Source organism: Haliaeetus albicilla, chromosome 26, assembly GCF_947461875.1.
Source record: "Haliaeetus albicilla chromosome 26, bHalAlb1.1, whole genome shotgun sequence".
NCBI lineage: Eukaryota > Metazoa > Chordata > Aves > Accipitriformes > Accipitridae > Haliaeetus > Haliaeetus albicilla.
The window spans coordinates 20,353,338-20,368,556 of record NC_091508.1 but is presented as its reverse complement, the minus strand read 5'-3'; the positions used below and the strand labels follow the sequence as shown (position 1 = coordinate 20,368,556).

At 52.6% G+C, this 15,219-nt stretch overlaps 1 protein-coding gene across 5 annotated transcripts in view; it reads left to right on the top strand.

Annotated features, from left to right (window-relative positions):
* The first annotated feature begins 1,201 nt into the window (after window positions 1-1,201).
* The window catches only part of KCNT1 (potassium sodium-activated channel subfamily T member 1), a 91,632-nt gene continuing 77,614 nt past the window's right edge, over window positions 1,202-15,219 (top strand). For 3 of the 5 annotated variants that reach the window (XM_069771162.1, XM_069771163.1, XM_069771161.1), the window contains exon 1: window positions 1,202-1,761. In XM_069771162.1, the coding sequence (XP_069627263.1) occupies window positions 1,616-1,761 (146 nt within the window). In that variant the 5' untranslated portion in view covers window positions 1,202-1,615. Of the gene's footprint in view, window positions 1,762-13,892; window positions 13,984-15,219 lie in introns of those variants that run through there. The other 2 variants (XM_069771164.1, XM_069771168.1) reach the window with 2 other exon arrangements.

Here is a 15,219-nt window from a genome sequence, read left to right as displayed (position 1 = left end):
TGCTCCCCTGGGGCTCTGCTGCCCTGGGGGCTGCACGGCCACTGCTGCCACGGTCCCCCCCATGGCCCTGGGCCAGCGTGGGTCATGGGTGCACAGTGGGAGCCTGCGAGGAGGCTGCTCTGTTTGCAGTGGCTCGTATCCAGCCCCCCGAGGGGGGACGCAGATTTGGGGCACTTTGGGCTTGGCCACATCATTATGGATGGCACCTCCCGACTCCTGGCCCATAGCACCCACGGGGCTGAACGGCGAGGGGAGAGAAAGCACCTTGGACTCCATCCCATTAACCCTTTCGCAGGGGTGGCCGGCTCGTTTCCAGGCTGCCCCTGCTGTCCCTGGGGTGGGGCCGTTCCCGCAGCGGGGCTGTGTTATTGCAGGAGGGCCCCCCTGGAAGATCAATGCTCTCCGGCCCAGCCGCACAGCACGGCACAGGAATTCCCCAGCAGGCCGGGGCTTGGCCGGCCTGTTTGCTTTCAGCACGACCCCAAGGCACAGCGGTGCTCAACACAAATATTTATACGGCTAGTAGAAAATAAAATAAAACAAAAAAATGATTAAAATAATTTTTAAAAAAGGGGAAAAAAGGGGAAAAAAGGAAAAAAAGGGAAAAAGGGAAAAAGGAAAAAAGGGGAAAAGGAAAAAAGGGGGAAAAAAGGGGGAAAAAGGGGAAAATAGGAAAAAGGGGGGAAAGGGGAAAAAGGGGTAAAAAGGGAAAAAAGAAAAAAGGGGGAAAAAAGAAAAAAGAGAAAAAGGAAAAAAGGAAAAAAGGGAAAAAAGGAAAAAAAAGGAAGAGAAAAGAGGGAAAAAAGGGAAAAAAGAAAGAAAGGAAAAAAGGGAAAAAGGAAAAAAGGAAGAAAAAAGGGGAAAAAGGGAAAAAAGGGGGGAAAAGGGAAAAAAGGAAGAAAGAAAAAAAGGGGGGATGAAGGGAAAAAAAGGGGAGAAAAAAGGGGGGGGAAGGAAAAAAGAAAAAAAAGAGGACAAAAAAGAACGCCAACCCCCCGGGGACGGGTATGCGGGCAGAGGCCGGGGGCGCAGGGGTCGCCCCCCGGAGCCGGGCCAGGGGCGCGCTCCCTGACCGGTGCGCGCAGCCGGGGCGGAGCGGGGCGGCGGCAGGTGTCGGCACGGACGGCAGGGGGCGCCGTGGTGCGGCGGCGGCGGCGGCGGCGGGAGCCCGGCCGGGCCCCGGCGGCGGCGGCGGCGGAGGGAGCGGAGAGTGGCGGCTCCCGCCCCGCCGCTCCGCGCCATGGGCTGCCTCGGCGGGCAGCGCCGCGGCCGCAGGGGGCAGCGGGAGGAGGCGAGCGGGGCCGCCGCGGCGGCGCTCCGCCGGGGCGCGTAGGGCGGGACCGTCCTTCGCTCCCTGCCTTCCCTCCCACGCACCGCCAGCCCGGTAACTTTCCGGTACCTGTTGCCGTTTACGTCCCCCGGTATGCGGAGCGCCCGGCCGGCCCGCGGGCTGCTGCGGCGGCGGCGGGGCGCGCCGTGATGGGCGGCCGGGAGCGGGACGGCGGCGGCGGTGGCTCTGCCCGCGGCCGGCAGCCCCCGGCCGGTGCCTTCGGCGGCGCGGGGAGCCCATGCTCTGCTCCGGCTCGCCTCTCCGGGCACCCGCGCCGCTTCGCCGATGCCTTTCTCGGGCGAAGAGCGGAGCCTGCAGGGGATCTACAAGCCGGCGGCGCCGGCGGAGGGCAGGGCGACCGGCGGGGCGACCGTCTGTACCGAGTGCTACACCAACCGCTCCTTCGTCTACGACGATGGCAGCGCCCGCAGGTACCCGCCGGCGGGGGTCGGGCCCTGGGGGTCGCGGGGGGGGATGGCCGGGGGCCGCCTGTGTTGCCGTCGTGGGGAGCCGCGGGGCTGGGGGACCGCGGAGCCCCCCCGGGCCGAGGGGAGCAGCCCCTTCCACCGCCGCCGGGACCCCGCGGGGGGAGCCGGGCTCGGCCCGGCAGGACCCTCGCCCCGCGTTCCCACCGCCCTTCCCGTGGTGCGAGCCTGGAAGAAAAGTTTCCGCGACACTTCCAGGCCTGGTTTGGGGTCCCCTGCGAACGCCCCTCCGGGCAGCATCGCCTGGGGAATGGAGTAGTGAGAGGCTGCCTGGGCCCAGGGGGTGCTTGGAGATCCCCGAGTTGTTCCCAGTCGTATCCTTCATGGGAAAAGGGTGGGTGCTGCCCCTCCGTCGTGCCTAGCATGGACTGAGGCTGTGCTCCCTGGTGTGTGGGGCAGGCGGTGGTTTAGAGGAGCTGGTTTGGCTGAGCCCCGAAGCCACCCCAAAGCCAGGGGACTAAGATGCACGTAGGCGAAAGGGCTGCATTTCCCTAGGGGCGTCGTGGCCCACGCTCCAGCTTTAGGCTGGTTTTATGCCAAAGTTATAATGCCCAGTACGAGGGAGGGGCTGCGGTGTGGAAGTGAAGAGCTGCTCAGAGGGGATCACGGGGACCCAGGGCCACTGTCCTCTTGTGCCCAGGCAGCAGCAGACGTGTCTCATGAGGGAATGAATACTTGTTGCTGAAGTATCCCAGCTTTTCCTGATAACTGCTTTATGTTATCATTGACTTGCTTGCATTTAGTAGCGCGGCTCTTCTGGCTGTCACACTCACCAAATATCAGCTTAAACGAGCAAATGAAGCGTGTGTATCAATTAATTCTTGACAGATAAGGACCTTGGCTGGGTTTGTGCCCTGGGCTGGTTAGCTGGGGTTTTCTATGTTGACATCTGCTCGCTATCATTTGGGGAGACCATCTTTTATTCCTAAAAGCCTAGATGGAAAAAGAAGACACAGTCTATTCGGTGAACTCTCTAACTTTCAGTACATTGCACCTGACTGGGTAATTGGTAAAATCCTTAAATATTGGTTCTTGGGATTAAGTCCCTCATCATTTCCCTCTGCTCTCCTCTCTGTCAGAGGCACAACATCCAGTGAGGTCAAGGCACCGCGATGCCTCGGGAACCAGGACCGTCTAACTCCTGAGAACACCGTTCAGTTGCCTTGGGGACACCGGGGTGGCTGTGGAGCTGTAGTGCCTTCACCAAACCCAATTACCTCATTTTGCAGCTGTACTCGGTGTGTTTGCAGAAATGACGTCCTTGAGGAGGTTATCGAACGCTTCTGTGTGTGGGGAGAGATCAGAGGTCAGGCTAGAGGCGGCAGCTTGCAGAGGGTTTGGACTCCGACATTATGGGAAAATGATGAGTTGCTCAGCTCAGACAGCAGTTCTTGCTCCTTGTTACTTACACTGCAGTGCTGCTCAGGCTCATTTATCCTCTTCTAACGCACAACAACAAAACCCTTGTCCAAAGGTCTTCCCCTCTGTCTCTTTCAATCTGAACAGAAGAGCTTTGTTTTCTAATTATTATTATATGGCTCAATGTGTTTCGAACCCCCTCTGGCTCCGGGGAGGTTGAAATGCCGTTGCTTTCCGTGGCTTATCTTGCCTGCCTCTGCATTCAGCCCTTTTGCTATCCTTCCAGAGATATTGAACAAACTGGTTGGAGCCCTGAGGACTCGGCAGCTTTGCCCGTAGCTGCCTGTTTCCCCAGCTCCAGCTCAGAGCAGCCTGAATCTCTACTGTGCTTTTCCAGTGCTGTTCAGCTGAAGAAGCAGAAAATGATTGTTGTAAAATAGCTAAAGAGAAATGTGCAGGAGCAGGCAGAGCAAAAAGCACCATCTCCCCCATTAGATGATCCCAGGGGCCCACTGGTTAATCTGCTGCGTGGTTTCCTCTTCTGCAGCATGGACTGGAGGTGCGCATCCCCTTTCAGTGCGTGATCGTCCACATTTAACAACCTGCTATCACTCAGCCTCTGCCTGGTACAAGAGATTCTCCCTCACCTCCCGTGGGTTTTATCTCTGCTCAGACCCTGCCCGTGTCTGACATGGGGTTTGTGTCTGACGGGTGTGCAGTCCCCAGGGCAGACCAGGGCTCGGGAGTCCTATGCAGGTTCCTCGGCTTGTCTCCACTCCGTGCTTCCAGGCGTATACTCGTAGTCGTAGGTGTGATGGCAGGCAAGCAGACCTGTCACCAGAGGTGTGTGCGAAGGATGTGAGAGCCCGAATGTATCTGAGCAGCAAAGATGTATAACATGTTCAATGTACCTTCTGCTAAATGTTCAGCAGGGCTGGTCCCATTAAAATAAATGGAAGCCTCAATTATCCCCTTGCTTAGCAAATCTAGAGATGGCTTAAAAGCTGTTGAAGAGAAATTCCATCTTCTCAGTTGCCCGAGTGCGGAGGCGTGTGTGTAAATGTTTGTGTGCTTTCTCCTGGCCCTCTTTATAAGGGGACAACGGTCCTGAAAGTCCCTTCCAGTCGGAAAGCAAGGGGTTAACTGTAAAAGCACTTGAAAGTATGTTTGGAGAGCAAATACACTTTTCTGGCACCCAGAGGGTACAAATAGCCTAAATTTTACTTTCCTACCTCGTGGGAAATCTGGGTAAATGTTTGTACAAGGAGCTAGTCTGTCATTTAGGGGAATACAGGATTTCCTCCGGCCAGCAGCTGTGCTTCCTCTGCTTTGCCCATGTAAGGACACTTGGAGAAGAAGCAGTGATGGATGAGCAGCCATATGGAAGGACTCATGCAAAAATATCCTGCACAAGTAAGGGGGCCTGCGGGAGAAGCAGGGATGTGCAAGAGGAGACTTGGTTTTTCCATCCGCTACCTCCTGCTCCTATGGCTTATTTAAGAAGAAAAAGGTGAAAGAAGAAGGCATGCATGATGATACCTGGAGAAGCTGCTTAGGAAGATCACATCTTTGCGTTAGACGTATGTGGCTTTTCTCATGTCTGTTTTTAACGTCTCTTACGGGAGATCTGTCTGTCTGCTAGACTGCACCGTGCTGCTTAGGTTCAGTGCTGCTGTTTATACTTGGAGTAAACAGTCGATGTCCTGTGCCGGGTGGTGTGCAAGTGCTTGAGAAGCCGAGACTGGGGGCTGGAGAGCAGCATCCAGAGAGACCGGTGAGCACCGCTGGCATGGCAGCTCTGGACATGCTTACGGAGTGCCAGCTAGAGAGGGCTTGGCTTGACAGGGGCTGTGCTGTGGTGGGGTCTGTCTTCAGTCCTGCCCGACTGGGCAGCCAGGACAGATCGTACTTTCTGGCCCTAGAAATCACGGCAAGTTTTGGAGCAGTGGCAGCAAGGTTAAAAGTGCCTATGGGCACCTTCTGCTGCTCTGGTCAAAGCCTCTGAGTCCAAAGGCAGGTGTTTGCCTGCTGTCCTTGCTGAACCTGAGGTGATCGGTGGGTTCCCAGGGCTGTGCCTCTATGAGAGGGCTTGGGAAAGTTGATCTGAATCCATGAAGGATATGAATGGAGAAAAAAAAAAAAAAAAAAAGCATTGATTAAACTGGATTCTTGCTCAGTGTGAACACTCTTATCCAGACTTGGGTTGAATTTCCCATGTCTTCTCCTGCTACACTTCAGATGTATCAAATGGACTGTCTCAGTTTAGCACAAGGATGGTTCCTGCAGCTGTGAGCCTGTTGTTGTCTCTTAAGTTTGCCATTTTCTGGAAATGAATGGGAAGATGCTGTTTTGGCAGGGCTTGCACTGAACCAGACTCTGTAGCTAATTAATAACCAGTTCCTCCAGGCAAGATTACTAGCTTAGACATTTATCAGCTTCCAAAAAGTCAGCCTTGTGGATTGCAACAACTGTTGCTCTGGCTGCCTGTGGGGATTCTGGCCTCGCTGTTCCGGGAGAAATTGCAATAGGGAGCCATAAAACTACAGGGCCAAACACCCTGTATTTTCAGAGTGTTTATGTAGCAGAGATAAGGAATTCTGCTCTTGTTTTCCTCAGCTGATGGGGAAAGAGAAGCATGCAGCTCTGGCAGGAGTCTGAAATTGGGGCTCGACAGGGCGGTCAGCAGGTCGTGCTGTGAAAACTGCCACAGGAGAGCACCCGCCAGCACACCTGGGCCAGTGGGAAAAGGTTTTGGGACCCCCCCTGCTATTCGGTTTAACAAAGGACCCCCGACATGCTGAACGTCCTCCTTAGAAACTGCCATTGGGTTCTGGCATGGCTGTGTCACCCTTCGCTGGAGAGCAGCAAAGTAGGTCATCGCCTGTCCTCAAGGCTCTTTCTGCTCTGCAAAAATATTTACAGCATCTATTTGAATCCTCCCAATTCTCCATCAGTGACCTCTTCTTGACCTCCACGCCTGGTTCCCAAGTGCTGCACGCAATTTGTTTTGGAGCTTGTTAGTGTTTCTCTTGCATCCATGCCAAACTGTGCTGGAGTGTGGAACATCTCATTCATCCTTCTTATGAATAAAAAGAGGCAAAGAGCCATACTAGGTCTGAGCACAGGTGCCGCTGGCCTGGTGTCCTTTGCCAGTGGCCGGTGACAGGGACGGAAGGCAGGTACAGAGCGACCCTTCCCAGGGCCATACTGCTGCAGCCCATCGGATCGGGATCCTGAGCTGGAGGTTGTAGCCAGCAGTCGTGCTTCAAAGATGTGCATGGATTCCTTCGTTGGGATTTGCCTGATCCCTCTTGAACCCATTGGTACTTTCTGCCTCTGTAAGAGGATGTGAATTCTCTGATGCAGCTGCTCTTTGTGAAAACGTGCTGCTTTTCCTTTGAGCCTGCTGCCCTGTGATTTCCCTGGGCCCCTACAGCTCTTGTGATGTGCTTGCTCCCTGGTCGTCTGCCCTGATTTTACCTGCCTTTCATCATGTCTCTCTCCAGGCTAAAGACTCCTCCCAATCTATTTAATCTCTTCTTGTACAAAACACTTTATAACCCCACAGTTATCTCCGTTGCCCTTCTCTGTGCCTTATCATCTCTGAAGAGTCCCCCCAGAAGTGTGTGTGGCTGCGCAGTGGGTTTATCTGTAGTATAAGAGCTTCTCCTAATGTTTTGGGTTTTGACCACACTGACAGTCAGCTGTTGGCTTTGTGGAATTACCTGCTGTGACTTTAGCTCTTTTCTGAGTGCTAATTTGCAGACCTTCTAGTGCCTGTGCAGGAAGGTGGTTTTCTCCCCTGCCTTTTGGATTAGTTGGCATTTACTGATGCTAATTTTCGTCTGACATTTTATCATTGGGTCAGTCGGTGCTGCAAGATCCTCCTGCAACTGTTTACAGTCAGATTTAGGTTTGACCGTACTGGATAATTTGCAGTCATCACCATCGCTTCTGAATCCACGGAACAGCAGAGAGCCTTGTGGGACCCCACAGAAGATGTTTGCCTCAGCGTTCCGCTTCTGTTTGTCTCCTGTCTTCTAATCCAGGAGACATCCCCCTCTTTGTCCCATCGCATCCTGGTCTGGCAGGGTTGACAAGCCTGCCGCCTGGGGTTTATTTCTGTAAGTCTTTGTATCCTTGAACAGTGTGAAAAGACTCTTCCTCCTCCCACGTCTCTATTATTTTCTGCTTTCAATAGAAGGGAGTGTTCTGCAGGGGTCTGGAGCGCAGAGAAGTTTCTTCTCCATGCTTCATCCCTAGCAGCTTGTAGCAGTTTGGGGCTGTGCAGAAGGGAAAATTTTCCCAGCAGATCATTAGCAAGAATTAGCACTTTTCTGATCTTGCAGCCTTTTTTTTTTTTTTTTTTTTTTTTTGACGTGAGCCTGAAAAATACTGGGCACTGGCAAATTTGGGAGAGGGTATAACAGCTTGGAGTGAGGGGGAGTGAGACACCGCCAGGATCGTGTGCTGTGGGATACCAGATATGCTCCTGTGAATAATGATTCTGGAGAGTAACGAGCTCGGCCTTGAGAGCATCTCCTTGCTCATTCTGATGAGAGCTGGGAACAGATAGCATTGTCCTGCTTGCAACCGGTCATCGACCAAGATGAGGGTTTTGGCTGGTTCCCAAGGTGGAGAGGGTGACATTGGTCCCAGGTAAGCTCCATGCGGGAGGGGAAGCCTCAGGAAAAAAAATGGATTGGGCAACAGCAGGAAGGCAAAGGACTTTTAAGCCTCGCTTTAGCTAGAGGTGAGCTTTTCTGTCCTCTGGGCTGGAGGAAGGAGGGCTGCCATTGCCTGCAGAAGGGTGACTGTGATGGAGTATTAGGATTTGTGGGGACTAAGAAGAGTCCTCGTGGGAAGATTATAACTGGCCAAGACCCACTTGGCTTTCTGGCCTTCCTCGTGATGCCAGCTGCTGGAGCAGGGACCTGTGGGACAGCCGAGGGGTAAGTCTGGGTGGTGAGCGTAGCTGCACTGGGATAAGCAATACCTAACGGCTGTGAATAGAGGAGTGGCTGAGGTGTAGAGACTTGCTGTAGTGTCAGTAGGAATTATATTCCCCTTCTTAAGCAGCTAATAGTTGAGGGTTGGCTATTGGCTCCAGGAACAGAGCTGGAGGCTGTGACAAGTGAATTGCTCTCTTTTTAGTCTAATGATCTGTTTAGGTTTAAGACTTTTCATGGTTGGTTGGCATGAATCACGAGCCTGGTGTTATCCCTGTGTGCAACAGCACCCTGTTGTTAAAGGCTGGGTGATTTCGCAGGGGACCCTGGTGTACGCAGCCTCTGAAAGCTCCAGCGGGACCATGGGGCCTCGCAGTGAGGGATCGTTTCTCACTTCCAGCAGTCCTTGTCACTTGATTTCTTGAGCAGTGGGGATGATTCTGCTTTTAAATGAACTTGCATGTGGTCCCAGGCCACCTTGCAAATCCAACGCTGTGATGAGAAAAAAAAGGGTCACGTCCTTGCTGGGGCAGGGCTGGGTGCTCTGGGAAACCTGCTCCTCAGCATATAGCTCCTACAAGGAAGATATAGTTTAATGTTGTAATCCATAAATAGCCCTGGAGATCGCTGGGTCAGGAATTTCCCGGCAGGGTTAGTGACCTTGGCTCAGCAGGCTGAGTGTGTTTTGGGTTTGTCCCTCCTTCTGAGATTGTTTGTGACCAAGATGCTGGGAAGACATGGGTGCTCCTGAGCCTGTTCCCGGTGGGAAGGGTTGGGCTGGATGGGTGGCCGCAGGCAGATCTCAGCTGGAGTGTTGTGCCTGTCCTGTCCCTGGGTGCAGATCGCTGGTGTAAGTGGTTTGCTTCCAGTGGGGAGTTGAATCTTCACCTTTGGAGGAAGGCGAGGGAGTGAGGTCCTGCTGGTCCTCCTGTGGCAGGAGCCCTCCCGGCTGCTGGAGCGAGACCCTTGGAGACCCTTGCCCCAACGACATTGGGATCGGGAGAAGAACTGCGGCCTTAGAAAAGCAGGGGTTGGTATGTTGTGCTGTAAGTGATCATCTGAGCTAATTTGCACTCTATTTGTGTATTTACACAATAGACTAAACCAGTTGCAAATGGACCATTATGTTCTACTGCCTGGCTCTGACGGAGTATAAGCCTGGCTCGGTGCTGTTATTACCCTTGCTGTGGAGATGCGGCTCTGGCACTGAGTCAGCACCAGGGTAAGGAGGTGTCTGGTCCAGCGGGTCCTGCTCTGCCCTGGGCACTGCCCTGCTCTCCCCCAGGCACCGATCGAGGGCCTGTTCCTGGCACCGCTCTGTTCATGCGCTCCTTGAATTCCTCTTTCTGGTCTTGTGTGGATGGCTCTCCCAGGCAGATGGTAAGCTCATGTCCCTAGTGCTTGGCACAGCAGGGACCTGTGGGTGACAGACACTGCTCATGAAACCAAAACCCCTGAGAATTCAGTGATGCCTGGAAGCTACTGGGCTTGGGAGGGGGAGCCCAGGCTGGTTTCCTGCACTAGGCACCGCAAATTCTTTCTTCAGCTTTTTCTTTTGGTACTACTTAATATTGCCAAGTAAAGATGAGAAGATAAGTGCCTTTTCCTTCCAGGAGGCTCTTTGAGAGAAGCTGAAGCCTGTTTGCTTCCAGAAGTTGGGGGTATGTTTTTTGAATTGCAGCAATGTCTGCAATGTGCTCTTGCTAAAGGACGTGGGTTTGGGGTTGCTCTGGGTGGCCCTTGGTGTGTGCCGCCTTCTGGGCTCCTCACCCCCTCCCCATCAGCCCTTCCCTGCCATCTCCAGCCTGTTCTTCATCCCATGTGGCTGCAGCTGCCTCACAAACCTCTGCAAAAGGGAAGGATGGGATGTGCAGTGCCAAAACTAAAATAGCAAGGGTTAAAATGGAAACTTAGGGCCCATGTAGAAAGGGCTCCCAAGGCTGCAGGTGTCCCTTCTGCCATCTCCCCACCATGGCACATGCCTGTGCCTCTGGCAGAGGAACAGGGAGTGGGAGTGCAGGGGCTGGCGTGGGTGGTCAGGAAGGCACTGGGAACAAGACGGTGTGCTGCAGAATGAGGTGCACGTCAAGAGATGAAACCTGGCCACATGCCGCCGTCTCGCTTCAACGGTGCGGCAGCCCCAGCCCAGGCTTGAGGAAAGGGATTCGGTCCCCTCACCTGCCAGGAACCAAGGGTGTGTAGGATGTGCTTCCCCTCCTTTCTCCCAGTGTTATTGAGGCTTTGCAATCACCAGGCACATCATCATGACTTGTTTACCTTTGCTTCTGCTGGAAACACCCCCAGCGCTGCCCGCGCCCTCCCTGTAGGATGCTCTTGAGGAAGGGGCTGGCTGCGGATCCCTCCTCCCGGCTCCCTTGCCCTTGGCAGGGCCACCGGCTGATAGCTTCACCGGCCTCCCAGGCGTCGGGGCTGGAGGAGCTGAGCTGCCTGCCTGTGCCACTCGTGTGCTCGATGTGCTGCCTTTGGGATCAAAGAGGAGTGAAAAGACTTCTCAGCGGGGCTTTGCCTTCTGTGAGTTTTACCCCGTTGTACAAAGCATACATGTGCATCAGGCCAGAAGGGAATGAGGAGTCGTGGGGCTGAATTGCTAATATGGGGTTGTCTAATAAGAAAAACAGCTCTGGACCTGGAAGGTACAATTTCTACTTTTATCTTCTAGAAAATAGCATTGCCAGTGGGGAGAAGACTTGTGGAGCTTTGCACTGACTCACGCTTCCTGTTCATTTTCAATGTGAAATACACAAAATGCTAATTTTTCTGTGAGGCCTGTGGTGCTAAATTGCCCCCGCTTGTTGAAAGCAAAGCGATGGATGGATTTGTCACAGGGCTCAGCAGTTCTGTGGAAGTTTTGAGCAACAGCAGCCCCTGACATGGTCAGTCCGACTGTCCATGGAGTTGCAAATTTGGATGCCGGAGTTTAATCTGGGAGACTGAGCACTTCATATATTGTGTGTAGATATATACGTGTGTGTGTATATGTGTTCTGCAGCTGTTGTACCCACAAAACATGACTTGGGCCAAAGCTGCTTAGAGTATCTGGAAATCATGACTTGGATGTTGTGATGGGCCTGTTCACATCCCTTGGAGCACTTTAAACTCTTTGAATCAAAAAGCATTAAATCCACAACCATCATACAAATAACAAGAAGCTGACAAAACAATTAAATGAAATGGAAGGTGGTTGCGTGTGGATGCAGAAGTGTTTGTGAAGTAGAGAAAATGATCTCATTAAAGGAAATAGACACCCCATCTTTCCCTGATTCCCCTTTTCTGTACCAAGCTCAGGGCGTTAGTGCCTGGGACTTTAGTGCCAGTCTTTTTAGATGTTTTTCATACATTATCAGAGAGTAACTTTGCAAGTTCATTAGTTCATCGTTCCTGTCCCCCTGGTTTGATGTGTGGGATTGCCCGCAATAAATGCTCCTTTCACATGGTTGTTCCACGCAGATGTGGCAGGGGCAGGCTCTGCTCACGCAGCTGGCAGCGTTTGTGCTTCTTGTTGATTATGTTTAAGGTTGGGAGTCATTCTGATTGCAATGATTTATCACTTGGTCGTGGGGCTTGTGCTTAGAAAATGGAAGAGATGTTTTTAATGTAGTTTTGAGGGGAAAGAACCCTACCACTTGGCCTGTGCGTGCGTTCCTCATTCAGGCCACACCTTGGTGTAGAAGATCCTCCCGTGGCTCTGGACACATCGTCTAGGTTCCAGGACTGCTGATCAAAACAAATGGCATCAGTGAGTCACCGGATGACCTCTGGGGAGGGAGAGGGGATGGTGGGATAACAACCTGGGGCTCTTCCTCCGACAAGCTGAGACGTAATCGACAGTCATGTTAGCTGGTGCTCACAGGGAGATAAGGAACACGCGCTGCTGAGGCGGTGGCAGAGAAAGCGGCTCTGTGCCTGAAATGGGCACCCAAACTCCTCCATGAGGACACTCCCGTGGAGAAATCCTGCCCTGAAGGCTGCTGAGGTTGGTGTCTGGGGAAGGGCGATGCCGAGCCAGTGTGCGAGGCACGCCTGTCGTGGGACCTAGCCTGCACGTGTGTGTGCCCACGTGTGTACAGATCCGCTGCTTTCCTTCGCTGCGTGGTCTTTGCCCTCTCCTCCGGCTGGGCTGTGTTGTGCTGCCATGCCAGCTCGCTGCCCCTCCTTGCCAAGGGAGCGATGCCAACGCCTGCAGCAGTCGCGTGTTGCCGGCGCGGGAGGGGGGATGCTGTCTTCCAGCCCGGCTCTGAAGACCGAGCATGCGTCTCCCCACGCACTCGGGCCATTAGGAGACCCCACAGGGATGTCACTCAGAAGGAAAAAACAAAAAGAGAGGGGGGAACAACTGTAACCTGGTAACCATAAGAGCTGTGGGAGGAGAAGCAAATAGAAGATGATTGTATACATTTTAATAAATATAGAAAAAGAAAGGGCAGAATTTCCTGTATGGCTTTGTTCATCAGAGAGTCTCTTGGAGCCTGGCAGCGGCTGAGCTTGCCTTCACTGATGGACAAAGGGTGCAGGGCCAGACTCTACAGCCAGGGCTGGTGAAACACCGAGGCAGGGAGGAGAGGACATGGCAGGGTCCTTGCTGTCCTGGGGCAGCCTTGCTCCAAGAGCTCTCATGAGAAGTATCCCATCCCTTGAGTGCAATCCAGACACTGTTGCCCTACGATGAATCTGGGCCAGCAAAGAGCAGCTGGAGTCTCCTGCCCTACCAGTGCCCGGTTGCTGCCCAAAAGGCTGGGTTTAGCCTAGCCATGGTGACGGCCAGGTTGGCTTTGCCTCTCTAACACCAGGTTGTGTTGCAGCCCCACGTCTCTCCCAACTGCAAGAGAAAAGTCAGACCCTGCGTCTGACTCTTGCTCCACCATTGCTCTCAGCCAAGGGATGTCCTTCCCGTCCTGGTAGAGGTGACGGGGCAGCAGTTGGCTGTGGTGTTGCAGTATGTGCTGGGTACCGAAGCCTGAGGAAAGGTGGCTTTGCCTGGGGAGGGGATGTTGAGATTGGGCACAAGGTACTTGCTTTCCTGCCTACACATCCCCAGACATCCTCCTGGGGGAAGGATGGAGTTGGGACAGACAGCTGCCAGCAGGACCTCGTGTCTCTGGTTCCTTCTACAGCATGGAGTAGTGGGAGAGGAGGGATTTAGACTGTAGGTTATGCAAGTATTTGCCAAAAATGTAGGTTCAGTTGTTTCTTCTGTTTACGCACCTGAACCCCTAGAAGGAGGAGAGGAAGGGCATTCTGGGAGGGTCTTCAATAATTTTTGGTGCTGACAGAGCAGGATGTGTCACTGAGAGCTTTGGAGCTCCTGATGGTGCCTGCAGGTCCGGGCAGTTTCATCACTCAGGTACCAGAACATAGGATTATGGGATCTGTTGATGACCTCGGGGCAGTTTGGGATTGATTCATGGTGGGAAGCAGGAGGACGCTCTGTGGTTTCTGTGGTGCATATCATGCAAGGAAGAGGAACTTGGGTTGTGTCCTTCCTCTTCTTTGACACATATAGTCAAAAATAATAACAAAAATCCTGAACTACATTGCAAAAAGCTCCCAGCCCGTGGAGTTTCCTCTGAGGCAAAGCTGCCTCTTGGGTGCTGGGAACCTGAACAGCCTCTGACGAACTCCACAGGGCACACACGTCGCAGAGCCCCCGCGGCCAGGCGCAGCCCCAGCCGGCACAGGCAGATGCGTGGACTGTCACTGGTCTTCTGCCTGTATTTCCAGTCTCAGGGGATGGTGCCATCATCAGGGTAGCTTTCCTGTGTGCCCCGGGTGGAAACACAGCAAGGGAAGAACGTGATTGCAACCAGCCCACGCGTGAGAAAGCTTACTGAAGAAACCCAAGGTTGGTACAGCTCTGAGGCTCCTGTTAGAGTGTGCTCCAAGGGGCAGCTGTGTTTGCTAAACTGGGATGGTGAATGTGTCTAGCTGCAGTTTAACGGTAGGAGAGATCAATGGGGAGATCTGGTTTGGATCACACTCGGCTTGATCTCGGTTCCTGTGTTTCCAAGAGGCTGAGCAGTAGGGTGTCCCCCTCCCAGCGTGCTGATCGCTGCCGGGGAGCTGGCCAAGCTGGGGGAGAGACAGTGTCGTAGCGAGAAAGTGGAATAGTGTTGAGGTTTCCATATGCTGATTACAGCGTGCATTTTTAGTGGTACATGGTTCTGGAGGAAGGAAGGAAAGGGAAGATAAAAATAAAGCTGCAGTCCTGTATTTAGCTATAAACCACTTTGGGATTATTTTTTTTTTTCCAGTAGTATTTGAAGACTATGCAATAAACAAGCTTGTTCATGAATTTTTTATTTTATACCACTACTGCTTTGAAGAAGTAGCCGGGTTGTTGTGGCATTTCTATAGCTCAGAATCCCTATGTTTGGGCAGAGAGAAGGGTTGCAAATTCTCCATGCCAGTGTCAGATCTGCGTGCAGTGTAGGAGCACTTTTTTCTAAGAAGACACTGATGTGCAACATATCTTAGTCACTCTGTAATTGATAAAGATGTCTTTATCAAATAGTTGCATGCAATATTTGTCTTACTGAACCTTCATTCAGAATAAACAAATGTGCCAAATTTTAAAAATTCTGAATGATTTCATATGCAAGAATAAGTGAGAATATTTTAAAAATGTAGCTGCTACTGTGGATGGGAGAAGAAACTGAGATGCAAATACATAGCAGAAATTGCGTTTCCAGAGATACTGATATAATTGGATTTTACTACAATTTCTTAAAACTAATAAAGGACAGTGGTAAATATTTGCTTTGTTTCCTGAATCTGACACATGATCTGAGGCCAAGAGAGATAGATTAATTGGGTTTGAAAAGAATCATGTGGAGTTTAAAAAAAACCAAACGCACACCCAACCCCCAAAAGACAAGTGTTTGACGTTTGAAGAGGGTGGTTGTGTATAGATATGAGTGTCCTTCGCTTTCAATGGGTGCAAGATAAAAGTGGACCTGCCTGCCTGGACCTCGGGCAGTGAGAGCTGTGGGGAGTATAAGACGGGGTGGTAGCTCTGTGTGAAGGTGCCCTTTCCACACAGTAGTCAGTGTGTCCGTGGCTGTGCAGCCGTAGCGCTCGG